General features: G+C 41.5%; 2 protein-coding genes across 3 annotated transcripts; both read left to right on the plus strand.

The window, feature by feature from the left end:
* Positions 1 to 1,956: 1,956 nt before the first annotated feature.
* LOC116918826 (A disintegrin and metalloproteinase with thrombospondin motifs 18) lies at positions 1,957 to 23,608 on the plus strand. Of its 2 annotated transcripts, none has more exons than XM_032924601.2 (18): positions 1,957 to 2,770; positions 4,830 to 5,026; positions 9,516 to 9,579; positions 9,749 to 9,842; positions 9,964 to 10,108; positions 14,836 to 14,925; positions 16,654 to 16,954; positions 17,710 to 17,830; positions 17,959 to 18,088; positions 18,232 to 18,374; positions 18,695 to 18,747; positions 20,799 to 20,925; positions 20,997 to 21,161; positions 21,267 to 21,393; positions 21,476 to 21,580; positions 21,662 to 22,023; positions 22,095 to 22,351; positions 22,418 to 23,608. In XM_032924601.2, the coding sequence occupies exons 2-18, from the start codon at positions 4,943 to 4,945 to the stop codon at positions 22,567 to 22,569; spliced, it is 2,520 nt and encodes an 839-aa protein (XP_032780492.2). In that variant the 5' UTR covers positions 1,957 to 2,770; positions 4,830 to 4,942; the 3' UTR covers positions 22,570 to 23,608. The 2 variants fall into 2 exon arrangements, with proteins under 2 accessions (XP_032780492.2, XP_032780491.2); XM_032924600.2 differs by lacking the exon at positions 18,695 to 18,747 and adding an exon at positions 19,422 to 19,477.
* A 446-nt stretch (positions 23,609 to 24,054) lies between these two features.
* LOC116918828 (uncharacterized transporter slc-17.2) lies at positions 24,055 to 27,534 on the plus strand. The gene is made up of 12 exons (XM_032924603.2): positions 24,055 to 24,601; positions 25,058 to 25,233; positions 25,320 to 25,537; positions 25,602 to 25,729; positions 25,808 to 25,919; positions 25,998 to 26,172; positions 26,273 to 26,400; positions 26,494 to 26,586; positions 26,649 to 26,711; positions 26,777 to 26,909; positions 27,000 to 27,244; positions 27,313 to 27,534. Exons 2-12 carry the CDS (start codon positions 25,191 to 25,193, stop codon positions 27,478 to 27,480), a joined length of 1,506 nt encoding a protein of 501 aa, XP_032780494.2. The 5' UTR covers positions 24,055 to 24,601; positions 25,058 to 25,190; the 3' UTR covers positions 27,481 to 27,534.
* Positions 27,535 to 27,607: the final 73 nt, after the last annotated feature.

Consider the following 27,607-nt stretch of genomic DNA (forward strand, 5'->3'; position numbering starts at 1 on the left):
ACGTTATATACCTTCACACTCCAAAAATTTTTAATCTTCACGAATAAAAAGAGAATAAAATAAAATCAAACTAGAGTTTAAAGGCAATCAAATACTCATAAATGAATAATGACTCAGCACCGTAAAAGCATTTGAGTAATTGGGTTAGCGTTACAATACGATGATTTGATTTGATCCTTAACGATTGGAAAATTGCCAATGTGACGGTCGTCGACTCATTTAGCATATGGTTTCATTGATATTGAGGACGAACGATAAACGATAAACAAAGTCCGTGAAAACTATCCACATGTAACGCAATCGGCCTTTTAGCCGAGGGAGAAATCCCGAACGAACGCACGAACAGTTTTTTCATCTAATTCGAGCCAGCTGACTGCGCGTCAAGTGCTGTAAGCCGAGGATTAGAGAAAGAGAGAGAATAAAATAAAACCGTGATTCTCCTTGAAAGAGAAAGAGGGATAGACTGCAGTGTAAAATAGAGAAGGAGAAACACGACAAAAAAAAACAACGTGCATCAAGTACCATAGAAAACAAAAGAGAGCGAACGGAGAAAGGAAAACTCGAATCACGGGAAAAGAATTATCACTTCTTAACTCTCTCGAATGTCAACTCCCAACCTGAGGATCAAAACGGAAGAAAAGACACACAGTATCAGACACCAAAGACTGTCCATACATTGTCCATAAAATAAAAAAGCAGCTCTCCACCCAAAAGGATCGTGTTTGCCAGTCGACTAGTTGGCACCGTGACCACGACGAGAGATCGATTTTTGCGACTTGTTTTCACCGTCGAAAGTGTTCGACATTTCTTTCTCTTTCACTCACCTTTATTTCGACCATCCTATCCGTACAAATCGAACAATCTCGTTAAACTTGTTTATCATTAAAAGCGTTTCGTTTTCGTTGCGTTTGGTCTCACTGTCGTTTCAGCCTAGAAAGGAATTCAAAGTGAACATGAAAACGCATTTGATTTTTTCGTTTTTCTTTTCTTTTTTTTGGGCGTAAAATGTGAAATGTAGAGAGAGAAAAAAGAAATTCAGCCGCATCAGTTTAACATGCTGGACAGTCGCGTCCGAACAGCACAACTGTTTTGCATTCAAGGCCAGCCCTGTTGCTCCGTTCGGGAGTTACCGTGAATTATTAAGACTTTTGTCTCTTTTCTCTCTCTCTTTCTTTCTCTTCGTTCCATTCTACGAACATCGTCTATAACGACGTGGCCCAACTCTCCCCTTCTTTTCGCCGTCTAACCTTCTGCCCTCTCACCCGTAAGCCTCTACAGGCTGAGCCCAGGTCGAAAAGAACTGAAAGAAACCAAGAACTAAGGAGGACTAGACACCAAAAGAGGCAACAACTCTAGGACGATGCAATCAGAAAGGACAAGGACAGCGAAGAAGTCGATGGTGGTCGGCTGGTGAGTAACCTGCACAGGCCAGCTAACATAACATACAGGGACTAGGGCAAATGATGGTACACACGAACAGTTCGCGTGAGCCTTTTTGAACCAACAAAAGAACAACAAATATCATCCCCTTTGCCCTGTGTCGAAAAAGAGAAAGAAAAATAGCTAGATCGAGGGATAGCTACACAAACAGATATTCTAGATAGATAGAGTACATAGAATAAAAGAAAAGAAAAAGAGAGAGAATTTTATTTCATTTCATTTTATTTATTTATTTATTATTTTTTTTTTCGTAGAAAGAAATTCAAGGACCCAAAAGAACTAGCGACAGCGCCAACACTGAGGGCTCCACCAGAAGCTGCGGCAGCAAAGGCAAACAGCAGCGCCGCGCTCCGGCTCTCTCTTTCCCTCCTACTTTTTCCTCCTCCTACGTTCTTCTAAAGTCTCTCTCTCTCTTTCTCGCTCCCTCCCCCTCCCCCCTCTCTTCGCCTGTCCACTCCTCTTCCACCACCTTTTCCCAGTGCTGTTTTGCCTTTAAGACTTCCACCTGTTGTGGCTACTTGGAGCTCAGAGAGGCTCTGGCCGTGGCCGCGTCAACAGGTGCTCCCTTAGACTTTTTCCCTAATACCGTCCGACCAACCTCCTTATCTTCGTACTACTTTTGCTGACTAAAGAAAAGAAAGAACCTCACCGCATCGCGCTGTTGCAGTTGTTGTTATTGTTGTTGTTTGTTGTTGCTTCCTTTCCGAGAGCGCGCGCGCGCTCTCTCACTTTTGATTCCACCAGCGCAACGAGTGACCGGATTTTGTTATTCGTCGTTTGTTTCGTCAAAGAACTCGAAAAAAGAGCAAAGGAAGAAGTTAAAGAATTGAAACGAAAAGAAGAAAGTGCCGTCCATTTTTATCCGAGTGACTCGAACGCTGCCATTTGATCAATTGTTATCGTTTGTTTTCATTTGATGAGGGCTCATTTCGATTGAGAAAATGAACATTATTCGGCAGTGTTTTCTTATCGATATAGCGACAACATCGATGCTCGTTGAATCTCTATAAAGATTTCGTTCGTTGGCGTTGCGATTCCGATTCGATTCGCTAACCGTTCAGCCGAAACCACATCCCCTTTTTCACACACAAGTGCGACCTTTATTATTTTGCATACCGCTGTGTTCGTCTGAAGTTTTGCAACTCTTCTCTACACGATCGTCGCTACCTGAGTCTGCGCCGATCTCGATCGCCAAGAGTTACGACAAGGCCCAAGCGACTTTCTCCTCTCAGCTTGGCTTCTCGTTTTTTGTGCAATTGGGCTTGGAATTAATTTGTTCAAAGCCGCGAGGAGCCGCAGTTGAAACGTCACCACTACCCGGCCTTTCCAGGTATAACAATCGATATCATTATTGCATTCCCCCATCTTGAAATGTTTTGTCACACAACTCAGTTTGACGTACATTGTAGTGTAAGTTAAGAGCTTTTTTATTATTTCATTTACGTTTCACCCTGAATTAACGCGCCCTTTCCGCGTGCATGTTGCATTAGAACACGTTCAGAATGGCCATCAGACAAATGAAAATGAGGCCACGTAATGATAAGTTGAAAACACACAATATCTGTGAAGCCCGCGGCTGGAATCTTTTCTCGGTCGTCTGCCTTTATGTTGCGATGTTTTAAAAAATCACAAACGAAATAAATAAGCATCGTTATAATCGAGTGATTTACAGCTGATGGACGTGATGTTCCCACCCAAAAAGAATACGTTCGGTCGGAATGACCGGATTCAGACGATGTCCCATGGAGAGAGAAAGAGAGAGAAATAAAAAGTAAGAAAAAATCGCTGAGACCGGAGGCTCTCCAGACTTTGAAAAAAGAAAAATGACCCGAGTAGCCCCTTTTCTCATTCACTGCTGGCATGGCTGATGCTGTATATTTAATCGAGGACGTGAAACCTTCTTCAGTATATAAATATTTGCAGCAATACAAAACGGGCCAGTCAAGACTTAAGACTACCACACGATTCAAACGTTGAATTCAATGTGCTAAATGCACGTTCTAAGAGATTTCCATATCACTGATGATGTACACTGTTTACATGTCGTACACGCATGTGCTTGCACGGCATTCTTGCTCGCCAACGCCTTATTTTATTTTTTCTTAGTCATGCCCTTACATTTTGCCGTCTATTCCTTTCTCCTTTTGCTGAAATCCGCCTTTCATTTCTCAACCTGGGAGCATCTGCTGATTGACGAGCAACCTGCAATGTCTCGGAGCATTAGTTTTCTCTTACAGTCGAAAATAGGAAGAAAAAAAAAAACATTTTTTAAAGAATTTTGTGTTTTCGATTACCTACTTTTCGCTTGGGCAATTTTCGAATAATTGTGAACCTCCCCATACCAAACCAGCGTGACGCCAGTACTACTTGATTAAAATGGGACTTAATAAAAAAAAAGTCTTCTGCTCAAATTGAAATACGACCGTTTTGAAATGAAGGCAAACGAGTAAAAGCGTTACCACTAAATCACACATGAGACAGTGGGTCGAATGCTCACAGGCCCTTGGGCAGCTGCGGAAAATCAAAATGAATTCGAGTGAAGCGCAACGATGGGAAGAACAGTTTACCGCGGGAGTGGCCTCCGGGAGGTATGTCCGCAGCATCCGGCAACTGCCTGCCCGAACACATAGTTACTATCAAACCAATCTACTATAATCGACCGTTCAAATGAATGTTTCAACGGATTTCTTAGAGAGAAAGCCCGATGATGCTAACACGAAAATGAAGATGATGAAGAAGCCGAAGAAGAGATAGGTAAAAAAAAAAAAAAACAAATGCCAAGTAGACGAAGCGAAAAAATGGACAGATGATGATCGTCTTTCATCTTGGCTTTCTCCTCAAGTGAAAATCCCAAGTTTTTTTGTTTTTAATTTCTTCTTTCTCTTGTCTCCTTTTTTCCTTCTCCGATCTTCCCGATCTTCCTCCTTATGGACTTGTAAGAAGAAGGGAAGGCGGGAATGGTTTCAAACTGCGCAAGGCTGCGAAAGACGCGATCCATTTGAGTCCTCCCATTCGGTTGAAGTAAATAGGACAGCCCCACGGCCGTGAGTAACTTTAAACAGATACACACGCATGTGTGGTCAAACGCCGAACGAAAGAAGTACACACGCAAAACACATAAAAAATGGTCGTTGAAGCAGAGAATCTCTCTCTGTCTCCCCAAGTGTTTCGTTTCGGAAGAAAATTCGCACGAGTTTCTAAAATTATAAACAAGAAAGTGAAAGCCAATGATTACTTTGTTCAAATGGCTACCTTTAAGCCAACCCCCATTGTTTCGCGTATAATAATAACACACCAAATAATAATTGATGATTTTGCCGATTTCTTTACATTTTTGATTTGTTTCTTTATTTGTTCCATTATTTTATTTTTTTTTGTGAATTTTCTAGCATTTCTCCGTCGGCCTTTTGTTTTGTTTTTCGAGGACAACCCAAGAGCATTGTTTTCTACTTTTCCTACTGCAGCTGCCATATTTAACCCACTCCAACATCTTGTTTGAATCATGTCTTATACCCGCATTTATCTCGCCGTGGCTGTCCTCTACCTTGCCACAGTTCAACTGCCCTTCACTGCTGCCAACAATCAAGTAAGTTCCAATTTTTTTAAATTTTAAATTCAGTATTTCTTTCTTGTCTCGATAGCTACATGCATTCTCGCCCGTCTAATTGATTAGTCACGACAATAGGCATGTCAGATGCTTGTTTTCTTCCGCCCTTTTTCACAGCCACGTATGGCATCGATGATAAAAGGTCCTCGAAAATCGCCGATATCTTGTTATTACGAGATAACTGCATGTCGTCAGGTCGCATTGACTTTGTCGCCGCTGTACAAATCACGGCGGATCATCGTCGATATGCACGGCCACCTGCCGGGGCGGGCCACCTACAGTCTTTCATCCGCCTTTAGCCTTGTCTCACCTTGGCTTACTTCCCGCGTTTTGCCTCACCTTAAGTCCTGGACAACTGACGTCCTCAACACATAGAGACCGCACTCGCAGTGGGTGCGCACATCCCGCGTGTCTACATGACGGGAATAGGGAAAAACACTGGCCTCTCTTTCAACTGCTATTATTCAAATGATGGGACTCCATATGTTCAAGGAAATAAAAAGGGGGGGGGGGGACAAAAATGACAACGATCGGTGATTTCGGTGGAGGTCTTACGAATCCGGAAAGAAGAAAACAGAAAATAAAAATGCGCTAATGGAGACGGCATCTTTAGGTGCGGAGTTTTAAATGTTCCAGCAGCAATGCGCAAAGCGAGGACGTCCGGCATTGAAAGCTATTCTGACAAAGCGCAGATCATTGAAAAAATATGTGTGTACATCCTTCCGTCATCCATAAAATAAAATAAAAAATACTTCCTCCATTGAAGGAATAGAGACAGACGCGGAAAGGGGGAAGCAGTAAGGAAACGAGCAAAAGAATAAGAGAAAGAGAGGTGGATGAAGAAGAGAGAGCACATGGACGAGAAATGCGTGAGATGTGCACGCGTCATTTTGCCGCTTGATAGATGGGACGTTTAAAAGCGCGGCGATGCAAAACCGGCGGCTTTCTTTCTATAACGTGTCGAGCTTCCCAGCAAAAAAACAAAACGTAAGCGCTTACATCATCGACGCCGAAACGCTTGATGGAATTTCGGCTATTTTCACCTATAGTCTTTTTCCGTCCAATTTCTATTCACAAGACGTTTCTTATTCAGGGGAATGCATTTTTAAATGAGGAATAACCACAAACTTTTCTTGTAATTCCATGTTGTTTTGTTTTTTTCTGCTTTCTTCTTTTCTTCCGCGATCCGTTTAATCGACCAACCATTCATTGATGTTATTCGTGCATTGTATATGCCGTTTGTTCAATGCCAAGCGTCTTTTTGAAGCGAGTTTGATTAGGCATTGCGTTCGTGATAGTGTCATCAGTTAGCCACATATAAAAAGTTAGATGAACTCCAGTAGTTTGAATGATCCGATGAAAGGAAGGGTCAGCAATGGAGAAAGACCGCGGTAATAGGACAAACATATGCCATTCAATGTAACATTCGTGATATGTGAGCAAGCTATAGCCCCCCTCCCCAAAAAAATTGAGCTTTCTCCGTCGATTGGTTGCGTGAACCGACAATGCAATGATTTGGAAGGCAACCGTTAGCTTTCCGGTCTTCGTTGGCAGTTCGCCCTAAAAAAAACTAAACTAACTAACAGGTACAAACAGGAACTAGACGAAATCGGGTATCGAGTTGTCAACAGGACACAACTTTCACGTCTTTTCGGCTTTATTTGTATTGTCTCCCGTTCGGTTAGATTTTATTGCGAGATGCGTACAACAAAGTCGTTTTACGTCCAACATGTTTTTGTTTCTCGTTGGCTCGTTTGTGTAGCAATCCCGCACGATAGCACGCAAATCTACAATCAGGGACTAAAAGGACGGCAGTAGGGCAGTGTCATCATCAATAGCGTCCGTTCATTGAAGGAGAAAACGCCCTGCGACGCCTGTTAGCCGCTTTCTCCTCTTATCGATGGGGATAAAAAGTAATCGTATCAGACCGAAAAATAAAAAAAAGGAACACACACACACACACACACACAAAAAGAGGAATAATAGTCGTGCGAGAGAGGGAAAAGAAGGGAGAAGATCGAGGTTATGTTTACACGCCAGCGGGATAGCGCGTGTGCAACATGGATCTCCTGCAGGCACAACATCTGCTCGTACGGGACGCGTGCGAAGCCTTCGATTCCCGAGAAGGGTTTGCACGGTTTCGCTTGCCTGCTCACGTGCCAGCAGAGATGGCAGCCGACCTCTTTCGACGACAATCGTCTAGTAATGAACCGGACCGTGATCAAAGTGAAACAAAACGAAACGAAATGCAATTGCCTATTTTTGTAAAAAAAAACGGCCGGTATACACGTACCGTATGACACGCTTGAACAGCACGAAAAATTACAATCGAAATGTTTAATCGAGCAGGACAAAGTGATCGTGCATGCTCCTAGTGGCTACCACACATACGCGTGTAGAGAGGATAGTAATAAAAATCATTTAAAATAACAATAATCGTAATAACGTAAAAAAAAAAGGGGGGACCTTCCCGATTTCGTTAGAGTCCTCGTTTTTTGGACCGAAAGGCCGCATGGAATGGTATGGACTGTCTACTAGATATCAACCGAGCGTAACCGTTCACTCTGGATTTTTTTTTTTTTCTCTTCTTTTCTTCTGTTGGTATTGCTGAATTGTTAGAAAGGAGGAAAGAAGAAAACAAAACAAAACATCAAGAATAGAACGTAACGCATACACACATGCCCCGCTCTGGAGCGTCTTATTTTCCACTACGCGCGTCCTATATTTTTGAGTTTGATGTGTGTGTTCTGTTCTTTTTGTTTTGTATCTATTTCTGTGTTGTTGTTTTTTTGTTTTTGTTTTTTATTTTATTTCATTTATTTATTACAATTTTTTTGTTTGTTTTCTGCAAGGGAAGGTCGGTTCCAGGTAGCTAGTCGGGTGTAAATAAACTAGGGCAATATGGATTACCATATAGACCAAACGGCATAGGATGACCGTTGCACAAGTGTAGTATAAGACGACCTACTTTTTTTTTTTTTTACCTCCTCACACAGCCCATAACTTCCTTTTCAAAGATACAACACCGTTGTTCTGATTGTATTTCGGTCGTGATGTCTTCTTTAAAAAAAAAAACAACAAAAAAACTCGTGACAGATTACGTCATCACCGAGAAGGCAAAAGGCCATTCGCAAAGTATGGTCTGCCACTTGACTGCATATTCAGGATAATTTCGATGCACGCACCGTGGATTGTGAGCGCGTCCTTATAGAGAAATACGCGTCCCCCAAACCGACGATGTAAAAATAAAATGTCTTTCTGCTTTATCGGTGGGAAAAAACTGGACAACACGGCCTTGTCAGAGCTTCAGACATAAAGATTCGTCGGCGTATAGGCTATCTGCGAAAAACCCCACCGTATGTGCACACACAGGTGCGTGTGTGTTGAGTTGTTCAAGGTTCACCTGATGCCATCGTTGTGTGTGTGCAACCTCGCTCGCTAGTTGTGATTCGTGAATAAGCCGGCTTCGGTTCCATGCCGAATACTCAAGTCGTTATATTAACAGTCCATCCATAATGTATGAATGTTTTTTTTTGTGTTTTCCTTTTTTCGTTGTCGGTATTCCCCCTTTTTTTTTCCTCTATACGTCCTGCTAGACATTCGTGTTGGCGGAGAGAGATCGGTTCAAAAGGGCTTTGCTCGTGTGGCTCACGCTTGTTATTGGACTGCACCGCGAATGGCATAGAAATGATGTAGGATTGTGAGAAGTCAAAAAAGGACAACTAACGTGCACATTGAATGAGAAGACGATTGCGTTTTTGAAAGACTTGGGGAAGAAGAAAAAAAAATTGAAGCTTGAGGCTGTACGAAACCAGCAGCGAAAGCGCACGTATATCCACTGTATACACTTTCATCGTCATTTTCCCTTGTAGACTTCTTCCTTTGATTTTCTTTTTTTTTTTCTAAACAAATTTTATTTTATTTTTTTTTTTTGTCGTTTAAAATTAACTTTTCCTTCACGAACCCCAGCGGGCTAATAACTAACTAGTTGGTCGGGCTCGATGGCCTTCACGTATAAAAAAGTTCGGTTGTAATAGACGTATTGAATAATTACATATGCAATAGAAATGACAACAATAGGACAAAACCCACTGCGAGAAAGTAGTCGCTATAGCTTGGCATTGTAGGCTGCTTTCGGAAATGTGTTTTTTCTTTTATCTTGTGGAAGTGTTGCACTCTCGTAAAACTAAACAGCAGCGAAAAGGAAATATTCGTTTGGTATGCGCGTGCGCAACACAAAGAATATACGGTAGTATAGCAGCAGTGTTAGTTATTGCTTTGACTTGTTCTCGTATATACACTCTTGTACTTTATGTTATTTGTTTTCAACGACCCTGTTTGGGTGGTGATTTTTTGTTGGGATTCTCGAGAATCCTTTTTTGGGGTGAAGACACAAATCTTTTTATAGAACATAGTAAACAAGTTAACAAAAAAAAAAAAGACTTAAAAATGGATGTTTATGTTACAGGTCCATCATGACATGACGCCCGACGAATTGCGGCGGGTTTTCCATGTCGACTCGCATGATCAAGGTACGTTACTTAATATCGGACTAGGACACCACACTTTAACAAAAAAAAAATAATAATGTAATATTCTGTTATTTGATCAAAATAACGCAATTACATGTCTATAGAATAAAAAACATTTGCGGCTTTCTAACATTGTGGTCTTTATTTTTCCTTTTGCGTGTTTTTACAGTTCCAAACTATGAAGTCATTAACTTGCGATCAAGGGTAAGGCGCGACGCAGAGCGAGATATCCGCCATGTCGACCTGTCCGCATTTGGCACACGGTAAAAAAACCCCTTTTTAAATTGCAAACAAATTATCCACATTTCCTAATATTTCATTCCAAGTTTAAACGACCTTTCATTCATCGCAATCTCATTTATTTTACGGGGGAAACGGACACAGATACAACCTACGACTGGAACGTAACGAACAGCTGCTTCGTGGCGGCAACAAGGTTCGCGTGTGGGTGGCCGATTCGCCATCCGCCGACCAAATGGATGGAAACCGAACCCAATTTGGAGGGATCACTCTCGAGGAGTTGCCTCAGGTAGGACAGCATTTTTATTTTTAATGGAAAGCTGATGTAGTACAGGATGGTCAGAAAATACTCTATGACCTTCGTCGTGTTAAAGTACACCCAAACGATTGGGCATTCTTTAATCGCATCTTGCCTAACCGAGAATAGCGCAGTGACGATTAGTGGTGACAGCGTGACTTGGCCACTTGTCGCGTGCCATTGAGGAAAACGTTGGCTCTTAGCGGCGTCGTCCAGATAGATTCCAGCAGTCTATGCCCAGCTGACGTCGGCTGGACTGGCGTCCAAGTGAAAGTATATATTTGCAGCGCGTGATGTGGGTTTGAAATCAGCTCGAGAATGACGTGGGGTCTAGTCAAAAGTCCAACAGGCAACTTTCTACCCACGATCCCAGTTGCAGGCTCCCCTGTTGGTTTTGCATTTTTGTTTTCCTCGTCGGGTATACGCAACACATCGAATCGGAATCGATCAGTCAGGGAAAATTCAACGAGAACAAAAAAAATCCCAAACCCTGAAGTTGTTGCAACGAACCCTCTTTCAGTATTGTTTCTCGCTGATTGATGTGACGAGGATAAGAAAGTATTGGCTTGGTTTTTGCATTACTTAAAAATTGATATTTAACCACAAGCGAATAAATAGTCATGCATTGAAATTGAATGTTGCGGACGCCCAAGCTTCCGTGTAACAACGTGCTGCTCTTGCCCTATGCGATGCATTTCCAAGGCTATGTTGCCCGTAGTTGGTGTAGGTGATTGAGTTGCGGAAAACAAAAGTCGTTTCAGTTTTTTGTGTTGGGCGTGCCCTTAGACTCATTTCTTTTGTTTTGATTCCCCATTTGCGAGCGTCAGATACGAGGCGGAATTTGGCCTCGAAGGCTTCTTAACTTTTCACGACACGCCTCGTAATTCTCCAAGTCTAAGGTCAATCCCGTCAAAAAAAGGAAAAAAATCGTTTGGGATGCCATGATCAAAGGTGGTCGAGCATCCTACAGGGTGTTGCCCATGGGGCTCGGAGAACTGGAAAAGGAAAAAAACTAGAAAAGGAAGAACGAGTTGACGTCTCTTTCTGTTGTTCTTATACATAGACTGAGCGAAGGGACAGCAGCACAAAAGCTCGAGAAAGAAGAAAGCGAAAGCCGTCCACCGTTTGCTCTTAGTCGTTTCCAGAACGACAACAAAAACTGGACAGCTAGCGCGCACTGAGCCGCTTTTTAGTTGCTACGATTTAGAACAGAAAAGTAAGACAGCAGAAAACCTGAAGACGTCCACACGCCTTGTATTGTGTGTGACGGCCCGATTTTTCATCGAGAACGAGATTGTTAGAAAATAGGCACATGGCCCACTTTTTTTTTGTTTTTTGGTTGTTGTTGTCATCGAGATTGATAATTGGTTGTTCCAGCACAGCAGCTCAGTTTGATTATCATTAGATTTGGCTGCGAGCTAGGAGGTGAAAGGTTGCCGCCGGTCCACTGCTCACTGTGTTGAGTTACGCTGGCATCCCTTTTCCTGTAGTTTTGCTATTTTGCTATTCGTTCGAGAAAATGAAAGTTGTAACCAATCCTGCCGATTTTTTTGCTTTGTTTATGTTTTTCCTTTCGTTTTTATGTAGAACAACAGGCAAATGTTTGAGTGCGCGAGACACGATTCATTTACGTTTATAGTTTTCTTTAAATGGTGCTGTCCTACAATGAGAAAAAAAAGAGAAAAATCTCTGCCGTCATTAGAGTATTCAAACCAACAAGGCCGCCAAGACCGCACCTCGCCCTTCGGCTTTCTCGCCCACTTCTTGGGCGAGGCATCATTATTATTATTATTATTATTTATTTTTTTTTCAGAACAAAGTCGAAAAAATGCGCTACTGCACACTGAGCATATCTACCATTATTGCGCATTGGAGGAAGTATTTCATTATTTTTTTTGCCGTCGTTTGAAAGTCCCGCGTTTGTGAAACCCATCGTTTTTGTCCCCCTTTCGAAACGTCGACAAACTTGGCAAGATCAAGACAGAGTGATAGATCGCTTGAGAGAAACCGAAATCGCAAAAACAAGACATCAAGCAAGCGAAATAAATTAGTATATAAATGAATGTCAAAGACAAAGCTGGAGGTAGTTGATGTACTTATATACCTCCGATATGGTGCAGTATCGATAAAGAAAGCAGATCAACCATTCGTTCCGCGTTTGCCACTCTATCCGGGTTCTTGATCTTGATTTTTCAAATAGGCATCGTCATCAATTGTTTTCTTGTTTTTTTTTTTTGTTTTTTTTTTTTAGTCGATAGTTTTCCGGTTTGTCACGAAATATTGCGTGTTATTTTGAACAGGGAAACAAATTTTCGGGGGGGTTGGTAAAAAAAAATAAAAGGAAGGACTTTCACCGTCTACGACACTGGGTAAATGACGTCATTTGGCCAGGTGCCTCGAGGAATGAGGATGAAAAGAGTTCAACGCCATTCAAATGCGGGGGAATGGTCCGAAAAAAATATATATAAAAAGGCAGACAGCTAAGAAAAAATAAGTCAGGAGTAAAGAGAAAAAAAAAAAAAAGGAAATTTTGAAACAGTAAAAAAAAAAAAGAGAAGGGAGAAACGGCCACAAACAATAGCCGCATAAAAAAAAAGTTAATGAACAAAAAGACCAAACGAAAAATGTTGTGCAACGTGGACACACACACACACACACACCGCACAGCAAAGGATTAAAGCACGTAGAAAGGTAGGCTGCCCTAGGATAAGAAAATGAAAAATGACATGCCAAATAACAAATCGCCTACGTGGCGAGTAGACGTCGACTAAGAATTAAAAACCACATCTGCACGTTGCCTAAATCATGGTCTAGCTGACAAAACAATTCCCTTTAATACGGCTAAAGAACCAGCAGCAGTTTGTTTATGTAAAGAGGGAAATGCTACTGATTTGCAGCTAAGAGCGAACGTGCTTTAGCCGGTCAACGTCAACTTTGAGGCGGATGACGCGGAGAAGAACAAGGGAAAAGAAGGAAGAAAGAAAAGAGAAAGAGAGGGAAATTATTTGAAAAAAAAAAAACTGGGTCAGGATTGTCATTCCCAAATTGTGAGAGTTTTTATTTGTCTATTTATTTTTATTTTTTTACTTTCACTAGTTCGGGTTCTTTTGAATACTTGGGGCACTGAGCTTCCATCGCTTACAAATCTGTCGAGTTTTTACAAATTCTAGCCGATCATCCGTCAACTTGACGATGAAAACGCACGTCACACGGGTGACAGAAATTACCTGCTGGTTCTTGTTTTGTTTTCTTTCTCTTATTTTCTCTTTCTCCCGTTGCTGTTTCAATCTGCTTTGCCCCTCATTTCCCTTTCTAGTCTTTTTACCTCGTCAGACTTCTCTTGTACGACAAATCTCTTATAGCTCGTCTCTTTAAGACACGCTTTGCAAATGACTCTTACTCTTCCAAGTCTTTTCTCTTGCCTTTTACCTCCTCTGGCGTTGGATTGGTGGGCACGAAATGACAACTTTCCAACTTGGTCTTTTTCATTGTTCTTTTCTTCTTATTTTTTTTTTTTTTGTTTTTTTGTTTCATTGCTTGTTCTTCGACTTCAAAACAAGCACTTTCTTCGGCCCAGCACGGCCCAAACCGAAACGAGTTAGCGAAGCAGACTGGATTGAGAGCATCAAACACAGCATCTCGGGTTCCCCCCTTCACTTTCCAAAATCAACTTGAAAAATATAGATTCAGTAAACTGCTCGTCTAACTGACTTTGAAAAATTTCATTAAAAAAAATTAAAAATGCAAATAAGGGTTTATTTGATTTTTGTGTGTGCGTTTGTTCGGGGTAGATAAATGAAACAAAAGCCAATCACTTTCCTTTCAACTGAAAATTCACCTTGTTTGGAATGAGCTTCATTTCTTCGCTCCTTATAGGCGACTCAATGTTTGGCCCAATCATCCAATGCTTTTTCTGCCTTGAGTCCAGCCAAGAATTTTTTGAATAGTTTTTAGTGATGTTGTTTGTTGTTGTTGTTTTCTCCTTGTTTGACGAGCTGCTCGTGTCATCTAAGGAGCTAGGCTACACTCAAAACATTGGGCCGATCTTTTGGAAATCTTAGCCCGTGCAAATCTATACGGAGGAAGGTGGTGTGTGTTTGTTTATACTTTTTGTGATTTCTATACCCTCTTGTTGAGCTCCTGCTGCTACGTACGTGCTGCATTCTTCTGCCTTTCAAGGTGTTTCTCCGTTACGACTTGTCTACCACCACATAAACTTGGTACATTATATGCTGCCAGCCGTGAAACGAATAAAAAACGAAGTGGAAGCAGAGAAAAGAAATCCTCTCGTCCCTGTCGACCCAAGAAGTAGAATGAATCATTCGGAAACTCTGTTCAGTTTCTTCCTTCTCCTTGATGATTTTTTATGGTAACATTACCGACTTTAATTGTAACCGTCACAACCGGTTACGTACAGTGGAGTCCGTCTGCATTTTTCATCTTCGTATTTCTGCCCCCATCCCCCTTTTCTCTCTCTCTCTCTCTCTCTTTACTTCAAGTCTTTACGAGTGGAATAAAAAATAAGTTCCATGCGATCATCAATGCCAATCGTCGAGGCTAATAATGACTGGAGTTTGATGGGTGGGGGGGGTTGTTGTAGATTGTCAGCAACAAGCTGAGTGCTCATTTTTCAAACCAGTTCTTAACTTTATTCTTTTTTTTTTCTAACGATTTTTTATTTTATTTTATTTTATGTGCTGACTGTTTGATTCATCAAGGACGATGATATCGGTACCATCTATCAGGATACGGATACGGAGGCAGCAGTGCTAGTCAACCACGACGCTGTAGACGACGCCCTCATTCTGGTATAGTAACTTGTCTTTCTTCTTAATTTTTCCAACTTCAATTCGCCCCCCCCCCCCAAACCACGAAACGCTATATTGGATAACATCCACGCCCCAACGTGATTTTTATGCAAGCTTCTTATTTAAAAAAAATACGGAATTGCAAGCAAAGTTTCACAAGGGCGGAAACAAGTTCCCGTACCGTCCGCGTTCACCGCCGATAGAGAAAAAAAGGGGATTGGTCGCAGAAATTTCGGTCAAGATTGAGAGAGAAAAAAATGGAGACCTTGACTCACCGATGTGGAAACTGATATGATTCCGAAATTATTGAGCTATTTTTCCTCCAGCTGAGTGAAGAGAAAATGATTTTCAGAAGCAAACCACGACTTTTCTTTTCCTTTTTGATAGCGCAACAGAATACTGACGACAATCGGAGAACGAGAACCGAAGAGAAAATCACGATAAGGAAAAAAAACGAAATAAATCATATGCGGTGCTCCTCTCGTTCCATTTCGACCTTGGTTTTCCGGGACTTTAAGATTCTTTCATTTGAAAAGAAAAGTCATTAGACAGGCACTGCGAGGCTGTTTGGAACAGGGGAAACCTTGAGCGTTGAAACGACATGCTGAGCGCGCGCGCCGTTCATCAGATTCTTAGATGAAAGACAAGTGGCGGGGAGATGGAAAAGAGAAGAGATGGAACAAAATGAAACAAAGCAAATGGAAACCGTATGGCCCAAAAAGAAATAGGGAACGAGAGGCCAAAGAGGGGAAAGGCAAAGTATCCATTTTTCAACGAGATTTTTCTCTTTGGCAGAGCCGCAACGTCAAGAGCATCCAATATCCTCGTAACCAGATTATGAATGGTAAGTGGCAGGACGGGGAGGTGGAGGCCCCCAAAAGACTCAATGTCATCAGCGCGCAACCGTTTCGATCCATTACACTCACTGGGAATTGAAAACGAAGTAAAAAAACAAAACAAAAAAAAAAACATCGAGATAAGCGCGAGAATTATCGAATGGGAAATGCCGCATAACCTCGACAGAAACCGGAAAGGGGACACTACAGTAGACGGGGAATGTAGGAAATTTTAATTGATCAAAATGACCAAACGTCGAAGAAAGCCGCTTGAGAAACGAATCTTTATCGTAAGAAAAGGAATTCCAAAGAAAGCAACAGTTGGTGGCTTTCCTTTTTTCTTCTTCTTCTTCTTCTTCTTTTATCTTGCAAAACACCTGTTGGAATTTTTTATTAAATTCTATTTGAGGAGGTTGTGGCCGCACCTTGTACCGATCATCTGCATTCAAGGGTTTCAGAGGTCGTACTACGTTTGATTTAAAAACTGCTGGGGAAAAAAATGTGGTAAGCAAAAGGCAGAAATCAAGGAAGAAGGCAACGACGTTCAATTCTGAAACAGGACAAACTTTGGCCTCTTAAGTAACTTTTAAAAATAGCCCGCCAATAAAAAATGATTTAACAGTCGGGAAACAGGCAATGCGGATACGATTGCGGAATTTAGCGGTGTCGACGACGTAACCGGCTATTGTCGTAAACTAGACGGCTGACTCTTGATGATAGTTGTCCATCAAGCTGAACCATCTTTTATGTCCTGTCATAGAGAGACTAGCGCTCAGCCATTTTCCTTGTTAACTCTTGGCTTCCCCTGAGTTCCTTTTTAAAAACCGCAAAAAAGAAACAAACAAACAAAAAAAAAACACTCAAAGAAATTGGTCATAATTTAATCAAATAGGATGGAACTATCGGGAGTGAATTGGTCATCCGTCCTCTGCCAGCAAAGCATCGCCAACTGCACCATAAATCGGCCGGAGTTCAGCTGCAGAGCGGCTCGCACGACGACGAAATGTTCATGGATGAGGAAGATTTCCGCTCGGCCGATTTCATGACCCCGTCGCCACCGTCGACGTTGCCACCAGCCAACGACACTGAGAATGCTTTAATCCGCAAAAAGCGCTCCGTCTATGATTTGAAGCACAGCATCGGTTCCCACATTGTTTACAAGCGAGCCGCCATCCAATCCGATGACGACTATGGTATGTTTTCATTTCTTTTCTTAGTTCTTTTCTTTTCGTTTATTTTTGATTTTTCTTATCTTGATGCTGTTCTCCTTTGTTGTTATGTCGCCCATCTGATATTCAAATAGCTTGAAAATGTAGTTTTAATGAGTCTAGCAGGAATTGCAATGGGGGCTCGGCACGAAACGCTTTCATAGTTTTCTCGTCCATCCGAAGCGCAGCCATTAACCCATTTGGCGATCATCTTTTTATTTACGACGGAAACATTTTCTATTTTTTTCTTCTTTCTTTTCTTGGAGGAGGAAGCCGGTTTGGGTTTTAGCTGGGAGATTCGATAGGACGGTGAAAGGATTTTGGAGAAAGATGGAACAAGGAAAAAGAAAACAATGTAATTGAATAGAGACAAGCGACCAAGCGCAAAATCAAGTACCACATGGGATCGTCCTTGAATGGAACGTTAAGTTCTTGTGATTTTCACGGCTATATTACGGCCATCTAAGAGAAAATCTCACTTGAGAACAGCGATCAAAGCGAGGCTTCATTGACCCCGTGAATCCACTAAAGAAAGTAGTTATACAGGGTACTTCTCAGATGGTCACCTATCTATAAGCCATTTTATCTTTTCGTCTCATTTTAAAAACTAAATAATGAGCCAAAATAATAAGACGCAAAATAATGATCAATTAAATTGTATGTTGCAAAGAATTCGATTGCCTTTGATGCTCAATTTGTTTTGTTTTTTTTCAAATGCCTTTCTTTCCCGGAAATTTCAGCATTTATGGAAATGGATTTGCCCCCAACGGGGAAATCACAGCGTATGCCACGCCAGAAACGCAGCGCTCCACCTACTATCTATCCTGAAATTCTAGTGATCGTCGACTACGACGGTTACAGGTAAGGGGTGCGCACCTTCAGTATACCTCAAAGAAATTCGCCTTGTCCCTCCTTTGATTTGCCAACCGCGTCTACACCCTCTGTGACAATCATTTGAATTTATATTTACATGTTTTCTCCGATGGCAGGTTACACAACGGTGATAACGCTGAGATCAAGAAGTATTTCGTCTCCTTCTGGAACGGAGTTGATTTGCGTTACAAGTTACTTAAAGGACCTAAAGTGCGCATCAGCATCGCAGGCATCATCATCTCTAGGGTACGTCGGACAATGGCTTTTCTAATTTTGTGTTCTCTTCTTCTTTCTCGTGCCAGCTTTCTTTTTCCTTTGTGTCGCTATTGTAAAAAAAAAAAAAAAAAAAAGAACTTCAACTAATGGTGATTGAATGTGGTTAAACACAGGGACGAGATGCGACTCCTTATTTCGAAAAGAACCGTGTCGGACGCAACGCCATCGACTCAACAGCCGCCCTGACTGATATGGGAAAGTACCTGTTCCAAGAGAGGCGTTTACCCGTTTACGACATTGCCGTCGCAATAACCAAGTAAGTTAACCATCTTTCGATCGCCCTTTAAGATAACCGAGTAGACCTATTCTCAGATCGTATGTATACAAGGCGAACCGTAAGAATTTGCCTTTTTGTTTTTTAACATCGTACAACAAGTTTGCCCAGATGGCCATTTTCGTTTGATGGTTCTCGTTGACGTTTGGAAGCGAGAAAATATTCAAAAAAGAACAACAGCAAAAAATCTTGAAAACATGGAGCATTTTGACATATTTGAATTTCTAATTCAATAGCTTTTTGTCCTGTTTTATTTTGTTTCTTGCCCGTTGTTCTTCTCCTTTCGCCACCCGAATATGCAGGTTCGACATGTGCCGACGTCGTAAAAGCGGCCGCTGTGCGAACGGCACCGCCGGTAGGTTCCGCTTTAGCCCCCTCCCTTGCTTTCCTCGTTTGTTCGTCCAATCCTTCATTCCTCATAGCCAATTTCCAGTGAAGCTAACCGCCATCGCTTTCGTTACTAACAATCCTCCAGCTCTTCCATTGATGTGCTTTTTATATGTGTATATATATTTCCTCTCGCTCTCTTTTTTAAACCCCTCTCGTCTGCGGGAGGCAAAAGAAATGCTAATCGCTAAGGTGAGCCTTCCACGAATGGTAAAAACAAAAATAAGAACCACATGTCTGTCGAATATGCTAGTCGCTTCTAGCTACGTTAAAAAGCCATCAGGTTGAGCGGCTCTTCTTTGCGCAGTCTGGGTCGTTACGATAAAAAAACAAAAAAACAAAAAGATCAATGAAACTGTGCCGCAGTGCAATTTTTGCCTAGATAGACACTTGTTTATCGAAGATTTTCGTTGTAACCTCAACATGTATACGAAATGAGTCCGGGATATTAGGAAAGACAACTGAAAAGACTTGAATAATTTATTTTAACGGACTTATTTTTACAGAACGTTTGCGCGCTGTGTGTGATGTGTATGTATGACTTTAGAAATTGACTGCACCACAAACGGTGGATAAGCCGTATGTCAGAGGCAAGCGATTTTGTCTTGGTTAACCGTATTGGCATTATTGTTATACTTCCAGATTGGACATGTGTAGACGTGAATTCGTTTCGGACGATTGCAATCGGGGAACTGCCGGTAAGTTGAGACCACTGTGACTTGCAACTCTTACATTTGAAAGAAATGAAAGCAAACTGTATACTTTGACTACGGCCCCCAAAAGAAAGTGAGTGAAATTCGTTTGTGTTTGTTTATCTTCTCGGTCGTTCTCTTTATTTCGTTTCCTTCCCGAAACCATATTTTACGAGGATATGATTCAACGCTCTGTATTCATCTGGTTTCTCAGAGCGAGATGAATGGGCGATTGAATGTGGTTGGGAAAATATGTCTAGTTGATTGTAGAGAAAACGAAAGAGAATGATCAACAAATACAAAAGTTACAATAAAGCACTAAAAAAAACCCTATTGCATGTAGAACATGGCGATGTGGCATTTAATTGTCCCGCTCTGCTTGTTAGTGGCCAAGCAGAGAAAATCAACACGAAGAGTTTCACTCCACTTTGGGCCGCATCTGTTGATGATGCATGAATGACTTGCCTACTTATACGCACTTCATGTTACTGTCCACTTTACACCACTTTATATCACTTACTTGCCCTTACTTTACTATACTGAACGTGTATTTTGTGAATCAAATAACTTTCCACATGACCAAATATTTGCATGACGAAACAGTATTGACCTGTGTACACTTTTGAACGCACTTGATTCCTCGACTTCCCGGGACACGTAATCTCAATTATGCCTACACGAAATCATATTTTTTAAAACAACAATTGGCACTGCACCAGTTCACACAGCACTTGGCCCGTTCCACGCTTATCTCATTATTCTTTTTTTCGCAAAAGAAATTCGAATTTTTCCAGTCGATTCAAGAAGTGGAGAAGTGCAGCAGTTCCAACTTTTCCTTGCTCCTATTTTTAAAACAAATCGGCTTCGTCATATAGTCAACTAAAATGTCAAGGATGTAGAATGAACACAGAAAAACAAAAAAAAAAAAAAAAGAACATTTGAAATAATTATCAGAATTGAGGTAAGATTTTGTTTTACCTTCCAGCTGCCGCATCCTCACTTCGAATTTAACACACGAATACCACGGAAGCGTGTCCAGTTCATCATCGGTGATTTCAATCACCTCGTTCTCTATTGCAACTTCTCAGCCCTTACCCCGCTCAGTAATAAAAAAAAAAAAAATACCTTCGTACCTTTCTTGTATATATAGCGGTGTTCCATCTTCTTTCGCTGTCTGTTGTTGATGGGTGACTCGCTCTAGCATCGGCATCACCATTCTTCTTTTCTCTGTCCATTTCCTCAACCACATTGGATCAATCCTTTTCTGATTTCCCCCCCTTGCTTTCAAGATTGATCGTCACAATTTTCTTAATGCCCCTCATTTCAGGATTTGCCTACGTCGGAGGGGCCTGCGTCGTTAACAAACGCCTTGAGAAAGTCAACAGCGTAGCCATCGTCGAGGACACTGGTGGATTCTCTGGTATCATCGTCGCTGCCCATGAAGTCGGCCATTTGTAAGTAGCGTCCTGAAAATGAAACAACACAAACACGAAAGATGTTTGAATTCATACTTTCTTTCATTTAGATTGGGCTCCGTTCATGACGGTTCCCCGCCGCCCAGCTACTTGGGAGGACCAGGTGCGCAACGTTGCCGCTGGGAAGACGGTTACATCATGAGTGACTTGCGACACACTGACCGCGGCTTCAAGTGGTCCTCTTGCAGCATTGCGCAGTTCGACCATTTCCTCAAGTAAGGCTCGATGGCTTCATACTCCCATTATTAGGGTCTGGCCTGATGGCACGTCAAGGGAAACGGTCTCATCAATTCTTCGTTCTTTTCTTGTTGCAATGACAGTGGGGAAACTGCCACCTGCCTGTTCAACAGCCCGCACGAGGACGCTGTTCTTCCCCGTGTTTTACCTGGAAAACTGCTCAGCCTTGATGCCCAGTGTCGGATGGATCGTGGCACATCTGCCTGCTTCGTAAGGCTCCATTTATTAGATAAATAGCCGCTGGTTTGATTGTGTCGCAATAAAAACACCTCGATTATTTTCAAAATAACAGAAAGACGATCGTGTCTGCGCCCAGCTGTTCTGTTTTGACGCTTCGTCCGGCTATTGCGTCTCCTACAGGCCGGCAGCAGAAGGTTCCGCTTGTGGTGACGGACAGGTAAAAAAAAAAAAATCCCCTCTAACAACGGAATTGGAGGTTTAAAAAATGGCGGACTAATTCCCGATTTGATTTTCCCAGATTTGCAACAACGGACGTTGTATAGTGGAAAACGAAAATGCCATTCCCGACTACGCCGAGGATATCGGTCTCAATTCTTTCCTGAAACGAACAGATACCATCCTGGCGGCCACGGAACCTAAGCCGTTCTTTAGTGGAGGTCTGGCATCAACAGCGCACGTTTTCAACCCGACAACTCCCAAAGCAACAACAACCACGTCTAAAATCACAACTACCACTAGTAAACCAACAACAACAACTACCAAGGCGACAACAACCACGATTAAAGCAACAACAACCACTGTGACTACAACTTCAAAGCCTTTGATCACGACCATTCCGTGGTGGCACACGAGTTCCAAGAGTTCGACACCATCTACGAGGTGCGACAAAATGTTCTTTTCCATGACGCAACTGATATTTGTAATCATCCTATTCGAAATTCGCAATTTAGATGGTGGAATAATTGGACCAAACGATCAACCCCGGCGTCGGTAGACTCGCAATCGGCCAACACGCAACCTGCGGCGTCATCCTTGTCTATTGCGCCATCCACTGTTCCAGCTACGACGATTACTACACCTCGTCCTACACTTAGCGTAACAAGATTCCGGCCAACGACGACCACCACCCCAACGACCACAACAGAAAAAACAACTGCACGCACATCTCCTGCCCCTAGCCCGGTCTCTAATAAATTTTCCAGCTCTGGTATGTCTTTTTTTTTTAAAGTCTGACGATGAAAAACAAATTTAAATGTTTGTTTATGAATTTCAGGTGTCAATGAATTATGTGAGGATCGAATAACCAAAATCGCTGGATCCATGTCCTGCCAAGATTTCTTACAGCGTTACGGTTTTCAATACTGCCGCCAGCCTTATATCATGAAAAATTGTTGCGCATCACAGCAACGATACTGCCCTAACTAAAACACACACAAAAAAAAAGACCAGTGTGCTTGCGATTACAGAAAAACATTATTCCAGACACGCGAAAATCAGAATTTAATGTCGCTTGCGGCTCAGTGGCGGAACAGAGACAACAGACTATACTTCGGCGTCATTTGATCGATGAAGAAAAAAAAAAAATAGAAAAAAAAAAAAAAAAGAATTAAGAGAAATGACGAGGTGCGTTCACGATCTCCGATTTACTGGAAATTGTCGACAGAGACTGCCGCCACATGATAATACCCATTCGCATAATTTTCGTGCATAAAGATTAGTTCAAAGACCCATTTCCGTTGTTAGATGTGACCAAGGGTCTTTTCGTTTTCATTATTATTTTTTTAAATCCATTAAAATTCTGTTTATTATGCTCGTAATTAAAGAAAACAAACAAAACTAAAGAAAAAAAATTTGAATTTATCGCGCTGGTCTGTTCCTAAGACACGAACGTTCTTGCAAATGTTATATGACTTAAGCCCTCCTATTGGTTGGACTCACTGGTATATATAACGGCTACAAAAATCAATGATGCTCCCACTGGATGGTGATGACCATAACGAACGAAATGATTGCAAACAAACCAGTCTTGCCTGTGTGAGCTCTGAAGCCTCACTGTACAGATGTACAGACTCGTGTGCCCTTTTTTTTTTTCTTCTTCTGGTGTACAAGATTTTGTGCCTCATTGATAGATTGTTTTTGTTTTTCTTCTGCCCCCCCCTGCCCCCACGTTCTCCCCATTCCCTAATTACCGTGCAAGCCCCAATTGAAATACTAGACCATTCGCTTGATGTACGCGTGCCTTTGTTGAAACGAAACAATTTTTTATTTTATTTTAAACCAATTTTTTTTCTCTCTCTCTTTCTGTTGTGGATAATTGCGCGGTGTTTGTGAATCGAATGCAAACCTATCAAGTTTGCACGGCGTGCGGTGCCTGCGTTTACCGGTTGTCTCGAATATTGTACAGTGGTTTTTTGATCTATCTTTTTCTAGAAACAAAAATAATGGATGAAGGATATTCAAAATACTCTTTGTTTTTTGTTTTTGTTTTTTTTTGTTTTTTCCCTTTTAGATTCATGTCATATACTAACGTAATGAAGTCATCAACGGAATCGTCATTCCAGACGCGACAAATAGGGCGGAGCCACTATCGGTTTTGCACGTTACGTAACAAAGAGAGGGAGGAGCTAACATTGGGAGTATTGATTTTCAGTGGGATACCGAATGCTGACTCTAGTCTCGTTCACGACAGTAAACAAGATGGGAGGAAGTCAAGGAACTTCGTACATCGTACCCGATCAAAAGGAAAAAAGAGTTTGTTCATAAATCTCCGTGACTCGACATTGATCACCCTACATATTTAGCAAAATGAGTTTAAACCGGTTTAAACAACAGCATGGCACTTCCGTGCTATGAAGATTGAACGAGACAATAGCAGGTATTTTTCTTCCCATTCATTTTCAACATCCGTCCTTGTGATATCGAAAAAGAAAACCCCACACAATCTGTAAGGGATTTTTCCACTGTGCTGCTAAGCTTTCAGATAGCGAGATTCGTTAAAAATAGACGATCGTTTGCGGCAGCAGTTATTTTTGGAATCGGTTATAAAATATACTGACGCGCTGTGTTGACTCAATCTTTACAGTTATTTATCGATAAAGAATAGTCAGTGACAAATTCGAAAGTGGACAATGTGACCCCATGCTGCGCTTGTTGTTTTCTCTAAATTATGACGTCACTAATGTAGATCTAGACCAACAAAGTGGGCAGACATTGCTTATCACGTCCAGCGTTTCAAAAGTCCTTTTATATGTCTACAGGCTAGTCGACACTAGATTCAATCGGTTTGTCACTCCCTATGAGGGAGGCTGTGGTCGTACACTGCGTGTTTGCCATAGATTACCTGTTGTGCATGCCAATTTGCGTGCTATTTTCAAACGCCACGACCAACGGCGTTAGCTGATCAACCAGCTCTGGCGTCTTTGGCCGCAAGAAGCCCATAATAACAGGAGAAGAACAGGTGAGAGTGCGTCAATTCGATGGATTTGTTTGCTTCCTGCAAGGTGATCTATATGTAGAACTTTGGATAGCTATTTAATTACCTCATAGATGCTCGTATGGTGCAACATATTATCAGCCTTGGGTATTTTAGTTAAGGTAAAGGTCAGTTTAACTAAACGGTGGTTTTTGGTACACGAAATAATCACGTGTCCTTGGTGAATTTCACGTGAAGGTAGGTATAAAACCGCGTCAATTATGGCCAGTCAGTTTATTAAGACAGTAAGGATCACTTCTATTTCAGTATATGCTAATGCATTGACTGCTCTAATTAAATCACAGGTATTGCAAGTACTGAACAACATATTGGCATCTGGATAAAATGTGTGTTCCCTTGTTCCTATCGACTTACAGTTCTATGTCTGTTAAATGTATTTCGCATAAAACCTGTCTATTTAAATCAAATGTTTTCTTGCAGGTTGGTAACTGAGCCTTTCAACCAGTTGCATCGTTCGGAAACCGTCCACTGTTCGACTGACTGTTATCGCGTGACATTGAGCTGTTTTGAAAAGATTGCACCAGTCACTCAGCGATAAACGAAACACTGTACAATGACTGACAAAAAAGAAATGGATAAACCGCAAATATTAGCTCGTATGTATACTGGATTTCAAATAAATTTTGATGTTATGTTGTTCCTAATCGTTATAATTAGTATCGCGACTGTTTTCTTTTTACAGCTTCTCTTTTCGGTAGTTGTCGCTTAACCATTACCATGATGTGCTTGGTAGCATCTTTCAATTCCCTGTTGATGACCATCAATCTCGGGATGGTAATAGTGTGTATGAACAAAGTGGATCATAGCAATAGCACAAGCGATTCGGGAACGTCTGGCTCCAATTGCACAAGCGATTCGGAATTTCAGTACCAAAGCACGTGCGGATATAACACAACAGAGGTAAACATCCTTCTAGATTAAATTATCTGTGCAAGGTTGCTAGGTATCGTTCATGCGTTGATAGGAATCCGACGTCAGATGGGACAAGAATGCGCAAGGAATGTTATTAAGTGCTACGTATTACGGAGTGGTATCCATGCAGCTTCTCACCGGTTGGCTATGCGATAAATTCGGAAAGATGAAAGCTCTAATGTAAGTACACAGACGAAAAATCATAGCATATTTCAAAAATGGTTCTATTAATCAAATAATTCCCTATTTTGCATGCAGGATCGGGGGGAGCACCGTACTGGGTGTAGTGTCCGTCCTATCGCCACTGATTATTCAATATGCCGGTGTGCCATTTTTCTTTGCCGCTCGCGTCGTCATGGGAGCTTGCATGGTAAACGAGAATTCCTGCCTTATAATCTAATCTTTCCCAAAAAAAAAGATTATTTTTCTATAAATTTACAATCTCCAGTGTTTCATGATATCGCCAGTCTTACCTTTGCTGAGGCGCTGGACAACTTCAAAAGAGCAGGGGCTTTTGGTGGGTTTAGCTTTTGCTGGCGTCGGTTTGGCAAATGCAGCTACCTATCCGATGACTGGTCTTATTTGCGAACTTAGTGGATGGAGATCTATTTTCTACTTTTGTGGTATGTATACTTAACCGATCCATAATTGTGATCCATAAGGACGTACTGTATAAGGGAAAGAATGCGGGCCTTCAAACAGTATTTTCTGGTTGAAAAACAGGAATATGTGGCATCTCGTGGAGCGTGGTAGCCTTATTCCTAGTTTATGACACGCCAGGAAGACATCCCCGCGTGAGCGTTGAGGAAAAGCAATATCTTGTATCTACGCAAGTTCAAAGTTTATCAAAGGTACGATAAAATCACAATCAATAATATGCAGTCGGAGAGTCATTATAGCTGACTTGTCATTTGACAACTTCGAGACTAATTTCTTCAATTTAGACAACGAAAACCGTTATTCCTTGGTCAAAAATACTTTTATCCGTACCAGTTTGGGCCGTGATTACCACTAACTTCTTCTTCTTTGCGGCTACGGTAAATTTTTTAAATTGTATCTAAATTTTACCGAAAATCAAACCCTTTAAATTTTCAATCAGAAAGGAACGGTAATCAATTTACCGCTATTCGTCAGAGATGTCCTGGATTTCAGCGTCACTGAGGTACGTTTCTTGGTGATATTCAATGCGGCTATTGGCTAACCCTAATTAAATTTTTTTAAACGCAGAACGGAATTTTCTCCGCAATGCCTTCGGTGGTTGCGTTATTGCTCCATTTAGTAATCGGTCCACTTTTTGACTGTGTACGAGCCAAACAAATATTTACAGTCACAGTCGTCAGAAAAACATTTCACGTCATAGGTAATTCCTTGTTTCATTCTTGAAAACAAAACAATTATAAATGGAACTAAAATGAGGACGTACTTTTTATGTACCATCTTACTACGTTAGGCACTTTAATCCCAGCAATAATGATGTTTATCGTCAGCCAACTCCCGCCGGAGAAAAAATACATAATCATTGGTTTAATCACGATTGGTTACGCAATGTTCGAATTCGCCTGGATGGGAGGATTTTCGTTCGCTTTCATGGACATGGCTCCTGACTATGTTGGAATCATTCAGGGTATCAACAACACGATCGGTCTCATGCCTGGATTCATAATGCCAGTCGTAATTTCTAATATGACTCCAGAGGTAAAATAGCTTTTCTTTTTCTTTATTTCCTGTACAGTTAGAAAAATTTTTTTCCTACCAATTTTTAGGGGACGCCTGAACAGTGGAGTTACGTGTTTATTATGTTTGGTGGATTGTATACTGCAGCGTGTTTGATATTTCTGATATTTGGAAATTCAGAATTGCAGAGTTGGGGCAAAGCAAAAGACCCTGGCAACATCCAAATTGCCAAATCCCTCGAAACCATGGTCGTGTGATAAAATGCATGTATAGGAAAAATAAATTCTTGATCTCTGTTAGGATCATTTAAATTCCGAGTTAAAACACATAGCATTGTATCCCATATATTTGTTCGAATTCTGCGATACAACTTACCAACTGCCA

This window comes from Daphnia magna, linkage group LG3, assembly GCF_020631705.1.
Source record: "Daphnia magna isolate NIES linkage group LG3, ASM2063170v1.1, whole genome shotgun sequence".
NCBI classification, from domain to species: Eukaryota; Metazoa; Arthropoda; class Branchiopoda; order Diplostraca; family Daphniidae; genus Daphnia; species Daphnia magna.

Bases quoted from the DNA above. Each gene is read 5' to 3' on its own strand.
- LOC116918826 (XM_032924600.2), top strand. From the start codon at position 4,943: ATGTCTTATACCCGCATTTATCTCGCCGTGGCTGTCCTCTACCTTGCC. The intron at 10,109-14,835 runs GTAGGACAGCAT...TGATTCATCAAG, and splicing joins CTCTCGAGGAGTTGCCTCAG to GACGATGATATCGGTACCAT. The intron at 21,394-21,475 runs GTAAGGCTCCAT...TCAAAATAACAG, and splicing joins GTGGCACATCTGCCTGCTTC to AAAGACGATCGTGTCTGCGC.
- LOC116918828 (XM_032924603.2), top strand. From the start codon at position 25,191: ATGACTGACAAAAAAGAAATGGATAAACCGCAAATATTAGCTC. The intron at 26,401-26,493 runs GTACGATAAAAT...TCTTCAATTTAG, and splicing joins AAGTTCAAAGTTTATCAAAG to ACAACGAAAACCGTTATTCC. The intron at 26,587-26,648 runs GTAAATTTTTTA...ATTTTCAATCAG, and splicing joins TCTTCTTCTTTGCGGCTACG to AAAGGAACGGTAATCAATTT.